The sequence below is a fragment of the Camellia sinensis genome, chromosome 5 (assembly GCF_055761805.1).
Source record: "Camellia sinensis isolate YWXY chromosome 5, ASM5576180v1, whole genome shotgun sequence".
Lineage (NCBI taxonomy): Eukaryota > Viridiplantae > Streptophyta > Magnoliopsida > Ericales > Theaceae > Camellia > Camellia sinensis.
This window is the reverse complement of record NC_138965.1, coordinates 154,576,275-154,593,456: the sequence shown is the minus strand read 5'-3', so window position 1 is coordinate 154,593,456 and position 17,182 is coordinate 154,576,275. Positions and strand designations below refer to the sequence as shown.

The window sequence follows — 17,182 nt, the reverse complement described above, 5'->3', positions numbered from 1 at the left end:
CATATCCAATTCATATTTTATAAAAATTCAAAAAATACAATTATTTAGATCATCCCAAACTCAATGTGATGATCTAAATTATTTATTTTATATAATTAATTGAGAAAAATATTTATACAAAAAATTAAGTTCAACTAATATCGATTGGCATACTATTAAATTATTTTTATTTATACAACATAAATATTTTTAAGAATAAATTATTCATTTGTTAACATATATATATATATATATATAATTTGATCATGTAATTACTTATGTCTAATCAATTTAATTTTTTTATATACATATTATTATTGGCTTGCCATATAAAATCAACTATTTAAACCATTTAATCGACACAACTTAATCTCGCAAAGTCTCAACTTCAAATTTAATAAATCCAAACTAATTTACATCAATATCACATCATCATCACAATATAAAAGTTACAGTTGTTGATGAGTACTGTTATTAGCACTCTATCAATTATTTTAAACCTCTTATTTTTTAGATTTTTTATTACAATAATAATCTCAAATGAAATTACTAACATGGAAATCAATAATTTTAGGACACTCTATCTCACAATTAAGCTTGCACACTCACTACATCATCAGTTAGGGTTTATAAATATACCCACCTCCATCACTATCCATCTATCTTCCCCAAATTCCATCTTTAAAACCTACCCATCCTAAAAATCTTAAAAATTCTTTGGCGGTAATATTCCGGCTGTAACGGTGGTAACCATTTGATTACCTACACTTCTCCGACAATGATAATAAGTGAAAGTTTTTTCGACAATTACAACTCCATAAGATAAGAAGAGTACAACAATAAAACTCAGAAGATGTTCATAGATTTGATAGTGTTCTTAACTCGGAGAATATTGGCATTGTAAGGATAAGTTATTTGAAAAAAATGACAAAAATAATAAAAATTATTCGTCATTTTTTTCGAGACTAAACTCCAGAATATATGACCGAAATTCGAGAATATAGGGCCGAATATTGTTTATTTGTTCGGCAACATATAACCGAACATTTCTTATTTATTCGAGAACAGATAATCGAACATTATTAATGAACCTTTTTTCAAACTTTAAAATCACAAAACCTAGATAAATATAAGGAACAATAATTGAAACTGTCAGTGAATTCAAAGAAACCCACTTGAGATATCACAAATTCAAATTCGTGGAGATCGTAAAACCCACAAAAGAGAAATTTTGAATCTACAATAAAAAAATCCTACATTTATTTTCTCAAGTCATAAACAAGTTTGTGAAGATGAAGTAATAATCACCTTCATATGTTTTGTTAGGATTTTTAGAAGAGAGGTTTTTTAGGGTGCAGGGTGTACATTCAATTGAATGTATAGAATATTTTCACAAAGATAATTTTAATATTGTTTGGCGAGAGAAAAGAAATTTTAAGAATTTTAAAATTTATAAGTAAAAATTTAAAAAAATGAAAGATCTAAAATAATTGATGGGTGCTAATAGTAACACTCTTGTTGATGGAAGGTGACTATATCCAAACAGATTGGATTCTTTGCAAGTGTAAATTTAAACTTGACTCGTAGGTGCTGTTTGGTAACACTTAAGGTGTGTTTGGTAACGTTTACGTTTTCAGTTTATATTTACAAAAATTTTATAAATTGGTTTTTGTTTATTTTTTGTTTATTTTTAAAAAAACATAAACTACAAATGCGTTTGGTAATTGACAAAATGTTTAAAAAATTTTAAAAATATAAAAAAGAGTGAGAAATGACAAGTGGTGGCAAGTGGCGGCGGAAGACGGTAGTGGAAAGTGGTGACGGTGGGTAGTGGGTAGCTGGTGGTGGGTGGGTGGGGGTGGTGGGTGGGTGGGTGACGGTGACGGTGACGGGTGGTGGATGGTGGTGATTGGGAGGTGGTGGTGGCGGATGGCGGGTGGTGGTGGGTGGCAGGTAGGTGGCGGGTGGCGGGTGGTGGGTAGTGAGTGGCCGATGGCGGGTGGTGGTTGGTGGCGGGTGGCGGGTAGTGGTGGTGAGTGGGTGGGTGGGTGGGTGACGGTGGTGGGTGATGGGTGGTAGCGAGTGGGTAGTGGTGGTGGTGGTGGTGGTAGTGGATGGGAGGCGGATGGGTGGTGGTAGTGGGTGGCGGCGAGTGGGTGGGTGGGTGGGTGACAGTAGCGGGTGATGGGTGGTGGGTAGTGGTGGTGGTGATGATAGTGGATGGGTGGCGGATGGCTGGTGGTAGTGGGTGGTGGCGAGTGGGTGACAGTGGCGGGTGGTGGGTGGTGGTGGTGGTGGTGGTGGTGGAGGTGAGTGGTAGGTGGTGGTAGCAAGTGGGTGGCGGATGGCGGGTGGTGGCGAGTGGTGGGTGGGTGGGTGACTGTGGCGGGTGGTAAGTGGTAGCGAGCGGGCGGCGGCGGTGGTGGTGATGGTGGGTGGTGGGTGGTAGTGGCAGGTGGGTGGCGGGTGGTGGTGGTGGGTGGGTGGGTGACGGTGGCGGGTGGTAACTGGTAGCAAGTGGGTGGTGGTGGTGGTGAGTGGTGGGTGGTGGTGGCGAGTGGGTGGTGGGTGATGGTGGTAGTGGTGGTGGTGGTGGATGGTGGTGGCGGGTGGGTAGGTGGCAGGTGGCTAGTGGTGGTGGGTAGCTGGTGGTGGCAGGTGATGAATGGTGGTGGCGGGTGGATGGTGAGTGGTGGTGGCAAGTAAGTAGCAGGTGGTGGTGGCGGGCAGTGAATGGTAGTGGCAGGTGGATGACAGATGGGTGGTGGTGGTGGTGGCGGCGGCGGCGAGGGATGGGTGGTGGTGGCGGGTGGGTGGCAGGTGGGTGGTGGCTGGTGGGTGGTGGTGGCGGGTGGTGGCTGGTGGGTGGTGAGTAATGGTGGCAGGTGGTGGTGGAGGATGGATGGTGGGTGGTGGTAGCGGAAGATGGTGGTGGAAAATGGTGGCGGGTGGTGGCTAATGTTGGGTGATAAAAAAAAAAAAACTGAAAAACTCAAAATGGAAACACATTTTTTGTGTTTTCATTTTTTGGTTAAATTTATAAACTGAGACCACTGATTTATAAATCAAAAATTTTACCAAACAAGTTTTTATTTGAGTTTTTAAAATTTTTGTAAATATAAACAGAAAACTGAAAACGTATGTTCGGGTCATAAGACTTATTATAAATTATATTTTGACAAATAAATTATTTATTTTGTGAGGTCATTTGAGTATATTATTTATAAAAAAATAAAAAATAAAATTGATTCAATAATTTTAACATTTTTATTTTGTCGCACTTTTCTTCTAAAAGTAGACAACATGTGTTTTTTAAAAATAAACTATTTATTTTTTTAAGAGAGAAATCTGATAAAATGTTTTTTTTTTTTTTTACAATTATTAAATCAATCTAATGGTTTTCATGAATAACATATATAAAATATTTTACAAATATAAATATTTTAGATTATCTATGATGAGCTCTATAAATCCGAACATGATGGTCATGATTGTTTGGAAACTTCTAAATAAGTTACATTTTTATTTATTTATTTATTTATTTTTAGTAACATTTTTTTTAAAATCAAGCCAAATTTTTTTTTCTCGTGTTTCTTGGGTTGATAAATCTAAAAAAATAAAAAAGTATATACATGTGGGTTCTAATATATTTTTTTTAAATCAAGTCAAATTTTTTTTTTCTCGTGTTTCTTGGGTTGATAAATCTAAAAAAATAAAAAAGTATATACATGTGGGTTCTAATAGGTGAATTTATTATCCAATAAGTTCTATGATAATAAATGATATTTTTCATCAAACACTATTAAAAAACACCACTAATTGTTAATTTTCAGTGATAATTTGAAAATTATCAAAAAAATGTCACTAATTATAAGTTCTAACGACAGTTTAAAAAAAATTCACAAAGAATACTAATTTTTAACTTTTAACGATAGTTTAAAAAATTCGTCACAGAAAAACGTTACTAATTGTAAATTTTGACGACAATTTATAAAAATCGTAAATTATTTTTAGTGACGATTTTACTATAACGTATTTTCAATAGGATTTGATGGAAATTAAATTCAATTATTAGGACTTGTTGGTAGTTTACCAAAAGTAAATTGTTTTTTAAAATTTTCAAAAATATTTAAAAGTCAAAATACTATTTTTTTACTTATTATTATTACTATTATTATTATTATTATTTTCATTATTCAATTCATGTAGTTGGTGGAATTTAAATTTTTTTTAATAAAAAAATTACTTAAAAAAAGAGGGGGAAATTAAACGACAATGGTGACTTCACAAAAATATTACATCACAAATTTATATAAAAAAAAACCTTAACAATTTAATTATTAATATTTATAAATTTTATCACTTATTTATAATTAATTTTTAAAATCTCAAATGAATTGTTCTTTTTTTCAAAAAAAAGATGATTTATAAACATATCTCTTGAGATTTTGCTTAAAACATGATTTGTCCTTTATGTTTTTAAAAAATATATTTGGCCTCTTGAAATTTCTAATTTCATAACAGATGACTATTTTTATTAATAAATCATCAAGTCAATTAATCACTTTTAATAATATCAGTAATTTATTTCAATAATAATTTAAATAATTTTATTATCATATAAGTAAACAATTTAAAATTTTATTTTTTTAAATAATTTTTTTTGATAAAAAGATATTTATAATTTTTTAAATTACAATAAACAATTTATATTTTGATTCTCGTATTTGTAATTTATCAAAAAAAAAAAAAAAAAAAAAAAAAAACTCCAAACAAACAACAAGCGTTAAGACAAAGCTCAACCCTATCCAAACATAGCAGCTCAAAGCCAGTAGAAGATAATCAACAGAGCATAGCACCGGTAATCCAGATGATGATTAAGCCGGCGATCAATCTCCCAAACCCTAACCCTAGATTTATTCCATGGAAATTGAAATCTCCGGCGATACTTGGTCGTAAGCACATCATAGGAATGCTTCCTTCTTCTTCTTCTTCTTCTTCTTCTTCAGTTGGATCCTCCTCTTCTCTCTCACAACGACCCCTCAGGTGGCCCTTTCCCTCTATTTGCATATATGTATTCGTTTCGTTATTTGTGAATGAATATTATCAGCTTAATGTGATCATTACTGGTTATTATGTATATATGTAGTAGATATGCAGTGCTTGGAGCTGGTTTTGCTGGTTTGTCTGTGGCTTGGCATTTGTTGCATTGCAGGTATATCACTTTACCCTTTTGGGAAAATTGGAGAAAATACAGTAATTAGGTCTGGCATAAGTATACTAACTGACTTCTCTTTTCATAAGTCTAAAGGGACCGGAACTAATATATATGGTGTAGAAACACAAAGATAAATAAGATAAAATATACATTTTAGTATAAAAAGATATGGTAACATCATTTTTTCATCGAAGAGTACTAATGAATTATTAATGAAAAGGTGACTAAGCGTTAAAACTATGAAACTTATTATATTTTTTTTTCCAAATCTCATGAGTGGTCAATGTAATTTACCCTTTATATATAGAGTTGGTCAGCTTTCAAAATCGTACATTTAAAGTCGTTAAAAGAAAATACGCCACTTTTATTCCTTTAAAAATGCGCATTTGACAGTTGTTTTTGTTTTGTTTTTTTTTTTGTTGTTGCAAATATTTGAAAGGCTTAAATATATGATTTTACACTTCAGTAATAAAATTGTATCAGTTAGTTTAAAAACAGGCATTTTAACAGTTTTCTAGGATCCAAATCTACGGTTTTAACCTCATCGCTAATAAAGCCTTTATATCGTAGGTGGTGGGCTAATAGTTTTGAATGTGTTTTGTGACGCATTACAATTTCACAGTGAAGGCATTTTTTTCCCACTAATAAAATTGCAAGATTATTTTGTTCACATCATTTCTGTAAATTTTGGCCGAAATGGAGATAATCTCTTCTCGAATTGAATATGTGATTGCACAAATTTTTGTGTGTCCTCGTTGCAATTGATGTTAGACAGTTTATTGCCTCAATCACGGTATGATATACAATTTTAGTTATGGGCACTACTTCCTTTGCAGCACAGTCATAAGGAATTGCCTTTGTGCGTTGACATTTATGATGAAGTTGGCATTGGTGGGGGTGCGTCTGGAGTGTCTGGTGGTCTCCTTCACCCATATTCCCCCAAAGGTTCCCATCTCTTTTTGTACCCAGAACAAATTTCTTAGCCTAATAGGCTTTTTAACATTTTTCCACCTTTTATGTTTTTTGATGATCCAGAGAGATACCCATATTCAAGACTGAATTCTCTGTGGTCTCTGTTCTGATTAGTCTGATTCTAGCAGTTAAGCTTCTTTGGCGGGGTGCAGAGTGCTGGACAGAGAGTTTAAAGCTTTTAAGCATTGCAGAAGCAGCAGCTGGCTCCAATGTTTTGGACTCAGAATGTGAAGAATTTGCTCAAAATTCTGATGGGTTCATAGTTAGGAGAAGGTTTGCTTCCTCTCTCTCGTATAGTTTTTCTTCTTTGAGTGTTATATGATGGCTGAGAAACAGCAAAATAAGTTGCACCATGGTGCTTTTGATGGATTGGATTTATCTTCCAATACTTTTGAATGGTTTTAAAATTTAATGTTTTGAATTTATACCATTGTAGTATTTTTTAGTCATGAACAGCTATGACTCATGAATGCTGAGTTCTTGTTCTGTTTCTGAACTCGAGCATCAGGTGGTTGTGCATTCTCGTGTTGTATTTTCTTGTTCATGCATCGAGGATCTAGATAATCAGTTTAGACTCCTTTTGGGAGTTGGGTTTAATTTTTGTTTTCTGTACAACAATTAAGATGGAGTTTATTCACTTCAGAGGCATTCTGAGACCAGCTGTCAGTTTGAAGAATTTCAATGTATTACATGATGTAAGTTCTTTCTAAAATTCCTATAAAACGATGTTGGCTTATGAAAAATTGAATTTGTAGTTATGTTGTTATATCTTCTTCTTTTTTTTGTTAGCAGAATGCTCAGAACTGCCTTGCCAGTTGCAGAATAGAGTCCATTGATAAGAATGCTGCCCAAAATCTTGTTCCCAATTTGTGTGTACCTTTGAACTCAGCCTTTTACATGCCTGAAGCAATAAATGTTCATCCTCAACGCTACCTTCAGGTCTGAAGAAACAGCTTCATAATTTCATTTTTACGAAGTTTTCTTTATTTCATTGGCATTTTTATTGGTTATTTTATCAGGCACTTTTTTTAGCATGTGAAGATCTGGCAAAAGACCTGTCAACTTCTGGTTTCAGAGCAAAAGATTTGCGCTTGCACAAGAAATCCATTAACAACCTTCTTGAATTAGCAGGTAAACCAATGTACTGTTGGTTTAGTTTCTTGTAGTTGCAGTCAGAACACACAAAAGTGGAATCAACTGCATAGCTTTTCTAGGTTCACTTTCACTCCAAACATGCTGCACATAATAATAATTTTCTCTTAATTCTGTTCTTTAAAAGGTGTTGTGTAAGCATGCTGCTACGAAGAATCAGCCACCTAAATGGGTCTGATTTTTTTTTTTTTTTTTCTTCTTTAGGGGAGTACAGTGCAGTAATTGTTTGTCTAGGTTCCAGAGCACTGTTTCTTCCAGAACTCTCTGGGAAGCTTCCTCTAAGGACATGCAGAGGTGTCATTGCCCACCTGCAGCTGCCTGATGATATAAGGTAACAGCTATCATGTGCTTTGTGTATATTCCCATAAAAAACAAAAAAAAACATTGCATCTGGAGGCACATTTTCAGAAATGAAAAGATTCTATAATTCCCACATAGCATCTTGGTGATCATGTTGGAACAATATTTCAAGAAATCATCTGCCCATTTTTTGTTGTCATTTTTTGGTTGTGACTCCAATTTTTTGGGTATCCATATGTTTATATAGATCTTCATTCTTTCGCTTCACCTTTCTTGAATGGTGTGTTTCAGTGAAGATTATCCAGACCATAGCCCCTCGATCTTGTCAGATGCATGGCTTGCTATCCAAGGGCCTCGCAATCTATATTTGGGATCAACATGGGAATGGAATTCAAGAAATTATTCACCCGATGTCCCTTCAGAGGAAGCTTCAAAAGCCCTCCAAGAGCTTCTGCCCAAGGCATCTTCTATATATCCGGACATAAAGAATTGGACTTTCACTAGAGCAACTGCAGGCCTAAGGGCAATGCCACCACTCACTCCCCATGGATCGCTACCGGTTTTGGGTTGCCTAGATGATTATGTAGATGGGAATCACAGTTGTAAATACTGGTTATTTGGAGGGCTTGGTTCGAGGGGCCTGTTGTATCATGCTTGGCTTGGGAAACTTTTGGCACTAGCTGTACTTTCTTGTAATGAAGATTTGTTACCTTCTGAACTAACATCTTGGAGGAATAAGAAAGCACAATAATTACGTTAATTTCTTCATCTTTTAGCTTTAGCAATTGGATTTCGATGTCCTTTTATTGACAAAAGTGGAATTATATTTGTTCAACCTTAAACTAAAGTCGAAGTTATCTCTCACATCTTTGCTTCTCTTATTTAAGTTATATTTTTCCTTTGTTTGAACTCTAAAATCAACTGAAATAGGAAGCAGATGGTTTGACAAGGTGAAAACTCACACTCACAAAAAAAATCCTCGAAAGATCGGCATCATGGATACAAGGCAAGTTGCATAAAATATCCGCAAGAGGGCTTTCAAAACTAATGTCAATGATCATCTTACATCACAAAGATCACCACATACAATCTAATGATTAGTTCAAGGAAGGCCTTCTTGAAAATAGTTGACAATGCAAATACTGTCACCTACTTTCTACCCTAATTAGTCTTTGATAGTATAGACTAGCCTTGCTCAATAAGCAGCACTTTTTTTCAGATTTTCCTTGAGGAGTTGTCAACTCCAGAAACCTAAACTGAAAGTGCAGAACCTCAGTTCAATTGCTAAATGAGTGTTTAAGAAAAGAGGTTGAAGATAGAATGGATGATTATCATAATTAAACGAGACAATATGTACACATATAATAGCAACTATTCTTTTTTGTCCATACCATATATATGTTATGCTCTTTTTGACAAATTCTAATATTTTGTTACAACAAAAAGAATAGGATTGAAGAGAAAGTTACATTCTGCTCTATACTTGCATTTCTCGTACATTTTTATCAAATATTAACTCATTCAACCCACTTTAGACTTAGACAGTGTAGTGTTGTTGGATAGTTTCAATGTCCAGCCCCTTCAGCTTGACCACTGATTCAACATGCCCTTTTAGTGTATGGAGCTCCCTTAACCTACAAAACCATAAAATGCCAGAACAACATGCACAAAAATTAAGCTTGCCCTGCTAATCAAACCTACTTAGACTACTAGTCATGTACGTACCTGACAACTTCAGCGCGCCTCTTAGCCTGCTCAGCAATCTCAGACAACTCATGGTGGCCCTTCTCGTTGAAGTGCTCTTGAGATTCTGAGGACTGGAGGCCATGAAGCGTACGTTGAGCCGTAGCCCATTGAGCTTCCCTCTCACCTTTACCATAATCCTTCTTGGTTGTGAAAGCAGTCTAGATTGTTTAAAAGAAAATGTTAAAAGTTGCAAAAATAAAAAAGAAGCTTTTGATAGTTATGGTGCTTTAGGAATTTGGTATTATCATGTTAACCTTGTTCTGGATCATGTTATCCCAGGCCTTGCCACTCAATGCGTAGCGGATGATAAACTTGAGGACATCAAGCGGGAAGTAGGTAATGACGCTGAAGATCCAGATGGCTCCAGCCCATCCCCATCCAATGCCTTTGATGCGAGCGAATTCCCAATTTGCATACACAGCAATGGCGGTAGCCACCTACATTGAGCAACACCCAAAATTGGAAAATGACTTTTGTGATCGAGTGCATCAAAAGAATCAGCAAAACCTTTTACAAAAACTGAACTTTAGAACTCTGGCATGACTTACAAACTGAGCTGCAATGAAGGCACAAACAAGCAACAGACCAGGGCGTTCAATGAAAGACCAGCTTCGTGACCTGGTCACGAAAATGAGTGCTTGACTCACAATACTCACTTGAAGGTACAGAGCAGCAGTGAGCTCATCTGTTTGGCCCCTGATTGATCTAACACCAAAAGTTTTCTGCCAATGGTAAATTTATTAGCATATGTTTTAAATTCAGTTTTATTAATCTAGTGTCAATGAACTTACTGAAAAGAAGTCGGTGTTGGCTGCGAGCCAGAAGAAGACTACAGTGATGATAGCAAGGTAAGTTCCAAGGACAATCCCAGTGGCGAAGATTTCCTTGAGCTTCCACGAGTCGGGCACTGGGGATGGCTTCACCCTGTCCTTAGAAATGGTCATGATGGTTCCATCATTTAAGATGGCAATGACAAGGACCATGAAAGGTGAGAAGTCAAACTTCCAGATCAAAGCTATGAGCATGAATCCCATCACAATACGGATTGTGATTGAAACAGCATAAATGGTGTAGTTCTTCATCCTTTGAAAGATGGCTCGACTTGTCAACACAGCACTCACAATCACGCTAAGTCCTGGCTCAGTCAAAACTATGTCAGATGCGCTTCTGGCTGCATCAGTTGCATCTGCCACAGCAATACCGATGTCTGCCCTCTTAAGTGCTGGGGCATCATTCACGCCATCTCCTGTCATTCCACAAATGTGCTTTCTCTCTTGCAACTTTTTGACAATCTCATACTTGTGCTCTGCATAACCCCAAGTTTACTTTAGTTGTTTTGTTACCCTACCCTAGCACTTTGCTATGTATCTTAGCTAATTTAATTTAAACATATTTACCAGGGAAGACTCCTGCAAAACCATCAGCCTTTTCAATGAGCTCTTCTACAGGAATGCCAGAGATAGACTCATCCTTGCACTGGCCAAGAAGGGAGGATGAGGGATACATGTTGGTGCCCATGCCAAGTCTTCGACCAGTTTCTTTTCCTATGGCAAGTTGGTCACCAGTGATCATCTTAACATTGACACCAAGGTCGAGAGCCTTACGAATGGTCTCTGCACTGTCATGCCTAGGGGGGTCAAAGAGGGGCAAGAGGCCTACGAATTCCCATGGCTCACCAGTGCTCTCCTTGGTCTTCTCTGGGACCGTCTACAAACAAATCACTCAAATCAATTTTAGCTTTGTAGGATAATTTACACTTTATGTTACTACTTACGAATATGTAATAGATATTCGAGCAATAGAGACAAGCCAACTCACTTGTGTTGCAACACCCAGAGAACGAAGTCCACGGTTAGCAAAGTTGTCAATGATTTCATGGGCCTTTTTCCTGATATCTCCTTTGAGTTGGCAAAGATCAATGATCTGGTACAATGTTGATTTAGTCAAATATTGTTCAAGGAGTAATGTTATACAAATATGGAAAAATTGTATGGAAAATGATCTGGTACAATGCTGATTTAGCCAAATATTGTTCAAGGAGTAATCTTATACAAACAGAAAAATTGTATGGAAAATCAATATAGAATGACATTGAAAGTCTTAAAGAATTTCTACATAATTTTTTTGTACGTATAGACTTTTCCTTGCTTGAGTAGAGGATTGTCTTACTTGCTCGGGAGCACCCTTGCTACTTCTGTGCCAATTGCCATTAGAATCAATGTAGGTTATTGCAGTGCGCTTCTCCACCGGATTGAAGGGCAAGAAATGCACCTCTGTGATTCCCGCTCTTGCCTAAAATTCATGCAAGAAAGTAGCACAGAAAAACTCAATAACTTAGTCATAGACTGATATAAATTAGCAGAATTTACAGAATAATCTAGCCAAATACCTCCTTGGGGTCGCCCAACATCCCAACAATTGAGGCATCAATGGCATCCTGATTTTCAACCCTTGAAGCCCTAGCAGCAAACAAGACAACGGTGTCCTTATCCATGTTTTTTGGGAAAACCTGCAATCACAAGTACGCCACGATAATTTCCAAACTTTCTGTTTTTTACTTTTTTTTTGGTCATCATTTTAGTATAAAAACACAAAACTTCACACAGTAAAACAGCTCTGCATGATTACACTTCCATCTTTGCTTAGTAAATTATATAAACAACAATGCTAGGAATTTTTTTACCAAAGAATCTACCACACTCACATGTGTGTAGGTCCCACATGAGTGTAGGTTTCACACCCATGTGAGTGGTTTGGTAGATTTCTTGGTAATTTTGTTGGTATTCCTAGCATTTTTGTTATGCAAATTTAATTCAGATTACCAACCTCGATCATGTTTCTATCAACAGTGAGCTTGTTGAGTGTGAGGGTTCCTGTCTTGTCACTGCAAAGGACATCCATCCCCGCCATCTCTTCAATAGCAGTCATCCTCTTGGTAATGGCACCTTGTTGTGAAAGTCGGTGAGAGCCAATGGCCATTGTCACAGACAACACAGTTGGCATGGCAATTGGGATACCTCCGATAAGAAGTACCAACAGATTGTCAATACCTTCTCTGTACTTTCTGTGCTGGATTGGGTACATCACTACGATCTCAATCAACATACCCACAGCAATAGAGCAGATACAGAAGTTACCGATGGCAGTCAACACCTAAATCACCCCATTTAGCAAAGGTTACATGCTATTTTATGGATCACTAAATCAAATCATTTGTGTACAAGATGTGTAGCCACAAAAAAGTCACATAAATAATGTCCACACTCAATCCCTTCCGTGATTTTTTGTGTGTTTGTAGCAATGTTGTTCAAGATCATAATGAGGAACAATACCTTTTGGAAGTGACCCACTTGGTTTGTGCTGTCAACAAGGTGGGCAGCCTTGCCAAAGAAGGTGTGGACACCGGTGGCAATGACCACAGCCTCTATCTCACCTTGCTTGCAAGTGGAACCGGAAAACACTTCATCTCCAGGGTGCTTTGTCACAGGCAGGGACTCACCAGTTAGGGCTGACTGGTCAATCTTTAAGGGATCCCCTTCTAGGAGACGAGCATCCGCTGGGATGATATCACCCAACTTAACGCTAATCAAATCTCCCGGAACCAAGATTGATGCATCTTGCTCACTCCATTTTCCGTCTCTCAACACCTTCATGAAATTGAAACAATGAGCCACAATTTGAATTTAATAGCTCAAAAAGTTTAGATTTGGGCTTTAATTAGGATGAAGATCAATGTACCTTTGTTTTGGGAGCTAGACCAGCCATAAGGGCTGCAGCTGCATTGCCTGCATTGTTTTCTTCAATGAAACTAATGGTTGAGTTGATAATAAGCAGCACAACAATACCGACAAAGTCTTGCCAATCCGCAGGCTTGCCCTGCATTATTCAAGTTTGAGTAATGCTATATAAATAGAGAAATTATACAGAAAATAAATACAGAATGACATGGCAAGTATTGATTTTATTACTTAAAGTCGTATGAATTGTCAAAAAAAATTATTGCCATATCATTCTGGTCATAAGTTATGTTTAAAAAAATTGGAAGAATATTTTTTTCCTTTCGGATTTGTTTGATTAGCAAGATAGTGATGGAAAATGTGGGAAAGATAACAAGAAAAAAATCTTACTTTTTTGGTGTTGGTTTAGCAAGAGAATCCTAGTATTGGTAAGTGAAATTTCACGCACAACTCTTTTAAGCTTCTAAACTTAGGTATTGGTTTTTCAAAAAAATACAATGATTAATGATTAATGATTTTTTTTTATTTTTTATTTTTTATTTTTTATTTTTTCTTCTAGTAAAAGTGGGGAACAATTATTACACTTTCTAAATTTCTAAATTTGCCGGTAGTTCCGTCTACTATTTTAAAATAGATAAGGACCATTAGGTAAAATACAAAATTTTCTTTTCTTTTTTTTTTTGTGCTACTTTCATACTTTTCAAACTATTAAGTTAAATTTTTTGATCATTTTCTTATAAAATTTTCTTTTAATCAAATACATGCAAGATTCTTTTTTTCTTCTTTCTTTTCTTTCGTTTTACTTTCTATTATTTTCACTTTCTATCGTTATTTTTCTTTTTAATCAAACAAACACTTATAATTTTTTATTTGAGAGAGAGAGAGAGGAGTTATGTTACCCCTCCATTCGCGAAAACAATGGCCATAATGGCAGCAGACTCCATCACCCATGATAGAGGATTCCACATAAAACCCAAAAACTTGAGAACCTTGCATTCCTTTTTCAAAATAAATAAATAATTCAAAAGATTAGTTCAGGAAAATAATATATGAAGATGCAATTAGAACCATAATAGACTTCAAAGCAAAATTTTAAAAAATAAATAAATAAATATGCCTTTTTCTCCTCAAGCTTGTTATGGCCGAAGATTTGGAGTCTCTTTTCTCCTTCCTCCGATGACAAGCCCTCCCTTGTACATTTTAGCTGCTCAAAGACTTCTTCAATGGGTATGTTTTCCTAAAAAACCCATTCAACAAAGTCATCATAAAGAAATAAAATAAAATAAAATAAAAAATCCTGAGCATTTTTATTTTGGTGCAAAAATAATTATTGAAATTCAAAAATACCTTTTTGAGATGTTTTAAAAGTGGGATAAACAATTTGTCAAACAAATTTTTTGTAATTTTTGAAAAAGTAATACTATGTACTCAGAATAATGTGTGAATTTTTTCCTGGAAAGTACCCATAATTTATAATAGTCACCATTTCTATACTAGAAAGGAGGAATTATTTTTTTGGAAAAATTAGTGAAACATCCCTCTCTAACTTTGTATAGTAAGATAGGTCTAAAATATTTTTTTTATTAGTTAAGGTCCCTCAAGATATTCATAGAGAAAATTTGACTCAAAGAAATTTTGCCTGGCTTAGAGAAATTTTGGCACTGACTCAGAAAAATTTTTCTATGAAAATTAAAATGTATCTGAGTCAAATTTTCTTTATGAAAATGTTGAGGGATATTAACTGCTATGAAAATATTATATGTTATTTATCTTATAAAATCTTAATATTAGAGACTTTAAAAAAATTCCCTTATTTTCTTGTGTTTTAGTTTTCTTCGATTTTGTTTTTGGTGATTTTAAAAAAAAAAAAATCTTGAAAATACTATCATTTTATTTCGTGCAAAAAAAATAATTAATAAAAATTAAAAATAAATTGTTGGTGTTTTCTAAAGAGTGAATTGTTGCTTAAAAACTTGTTTGATTTTCAAAAAATAAAAATAAAAATAGTAAACGAAAACCTAGTTGAAGGAGCCATAATAAATTGTAGTTAAGTTGGTTGGCAAAAACAACAATGCTAGGTATTATGAAAAATCTTTCATGAAAATAATCATGAAAGTTTTATGACCATTGAATTATACTTAGAATAAAACACCACACACTAATCAAGGTAATCTAATGATCATAAATCTTTCATAATCATTTTAATGAAAAAAATTTTATAATCCCTAACTATTCTCTAATAATAATAATACAAAAACAAAAGCAAAACCATGCATTAATTATTGAGACAAGCTTTACAAGTTTTGGGGGGTATACTTACAAGATCAACTTCCTCATTTTTGATCTCTTCCAAGGATAGCTCAGAGGACATGATAAAAGAAAAAAAGGGAAAAAAAAATACAAAGGAAGAAACAAAGAGAGCACTATCTCTCTCAATCTCTCCCTAAGTCAGTCAGACCTACGTTCCTTCTCTCTCTTTCCTTTCTGTTCAAGAACATCGAGGCTTTTAAAGAGAAAACAGAATAAGAAGCGGATGGTATTTAGGACCCACTTTTTCCGTAAATATAACGAACTTTTCGCAAATGCGCAACAAATCTAACTAATTGGTCAACAGATAGATTGACGGATAACATGTCGATTTTACTTTGCTTTGTCTTTCTAGCCCTCCGAATCCCCCGCTCAACGTGTGATATTCTTTCATATCTTACGTGATGTATTTTTATAATTCTAGGGGTTATATATTTATTATTCTTTATTTTTGTTTCTGTATTACGTAAAGTAGTTAATATAATTAAAAAAGTACATTGTCTAATTAAAAATTTTATAAGAGAGGATAATTCCTCACTTTTCAGCCTTCACCCTCCAGCTCTATCCAGCAACAGGAAGGAGATTGGGACACGTTGTAGGCAAGACAATCAAAGGGGCTGAATGAGTCCACATCATCTAAAGGAAAGAGGATTAAATGGAACGGTGTAGTTTTAGAAGGAAAAAAAAAGACCTGTTTTGCCTATCGGAGCGCTCTTAACGGATGAAAACCAAATTTTTTTTTTAATTTTTAAATTCTGTTTGGCTCAACAGCCTACTCATCTCTGTCCTCACTCCTCTTTCATATACCCACAGACCACTTTATCTCAAGTTGAGATGAATACTGGACCCGTCTAGTTCGGCTTATGTGGCTTATTTTTTGGGCCCATTTTGATAATTCGAACCGTTTAATGTGTAGAAATCGTCGAGTACTACATGCATGTAAAAAATCACGTTGATCGGATATCAATAGTTATGTGATCAAATCAATTTTGTATAAAAAAAATTGACGGTAAAACAATTAACGATTGATAAAAAACTGTTTTGTTCATATAGCTATCGATATCCGATCAACGTGATTTTTTACACGCATATAGTACTCGACGAGTTCTACACATTGAACGGTTCAGATTATCAAAACGAGACCCTTAGTGGGCCCCACGAACCTCACAGCACAATCCAATCCGATCTTGAACTGGACCAAAGCCACTGCCTTTTTATAAATTCTACAAGTTAAAATTCAGTTTAAGAAATATGAACTTGCCAATGACTGAAGTAAACCTGCTACATAATTTTGTGAATCACAATCACAGAGAACTCTTTATTCCAACAAACTGTAATCAGTTCTTCAAAATCTTGGAGTTCACATTACTCCAGCATTCCATGGATTGAAAACATCTTTGTCTGAAGGAATCATCTCACAATCCAACTTCACAAAAAAAACAAAACAAAAATTCACAGCTTCAACATCAATTAAACAAAGCTCAAAAACCAAAGGTTCACTAATAACAAAGTCTAAAAACAACAGTTCACGGCATCAAGAGTAGTCATTAACAACAATCTTTCACTTGTCTCTAAAATGTTTTGAATTTGAAGACGGATGGGAGTTCTGATCAATGTTTAGGGGTTGTTTGGGGTATCCTAAATAAGTGTATTTTTTGACTTTTTATGAAATATGAATTGGGTATGGGTTGGATTTGAAATGATGTGATAGAGAGGTGATGTGACTTAAAAAAAATGATGTAACTTAAATAGGATAGTGACTTTTTGACTT

The 17,182-nt window shown here is 35.2% G+C and overlaps 2 protein-coding genes and 1 long non-coding RNA gene across 7 annotated transcripts; 2 read left to right on the top strand and 1 right to left on the bottom strand.

Moving 5' to 3' along the window:
- Positions 1-4,728: 4,728 nt before the first annotated feature.
- Positions 4,729-8,381, top strand: LOC114308139 (FAD-dependent oxidoreductase family protein). Of its 5 annotated transcripts, none has more exons than XM_028253633.2 (9): positions 4,729-5,025; positions 5,132-5,194; positions 6,039-6,142; positions 6,298-6,442; positions 6,813-6,864; positions 6,962-7,108; positions 7,189-7,300; positions 7,526-7,652; positions 7,913-8,381. In XM_028253633.2, exons 1-9 carry the CDS (start codon positions 4,850-4,852, stop codon positions 8,370-8,372), a joined length of 1,386 nt encoding a protein of 461 aa, XP_028109434.2. In that variant the 5' UTR covers positions 4,729-4,849; the 3' UTR covers positions 8,373-8,381. The 5 variants fall into 5 exon arrangements, with proteins under 5 accessions (XP_028109434.2, XP_028109433.2, XP_028109432.2 ...); XM_028253632.2 differs by having other exon boundaries at positions 6,959-7,108; XM_028253631.2 differs by having other exon boundaries at positions 5,129-5,194.
- Positions 8,002-15,490, bottom strand: LOC114308138 (ATPase 8, plasma membrane-type). The gene is made up of 15 exons (XM_082870234.1): positions 15,425-15,490; positions 14,222-14,341; positions 14,004-14,102; positions 13,106-13,243; positions 12,700-13,014; positions 12,194-12,520; positions 11,757-11,876; positions 11,537-11,659; positions 11,186-11,290; positions 10,765-11,074; positions 10,159-10,673; positions 9,916-10,089; positions 9,622-9,804; positions 9,347-9,525; positions 8,002-9,255 (listed from the first exon to the last, which is right to left on the bottom strand). Exons 1-15 carry the CDS (start codon positions 15,473-15,475, stop codon positions 9,159-9,161), a joined length of 2,856 nt encoding a protein of 951 aa, XP_082726360.1. The 5' UTR covers positions 15,476-15,490; the 3' UTR covers positions 8,002-9,158.
- LOC145790935 (uncharacterized) lies at positions 9,665-11,196 on the top strand. Its single transcript, XR_014330370.1, has 2 exons — positions 9,665-10,098; positions 10,768-11,196. It is a non-coding gene; the product is annotated as an uncharacterized LOC145790935 (long non-coding RNA).
- Positions 15,491-17,182: the final 1,692 nt, after the last annotated feature.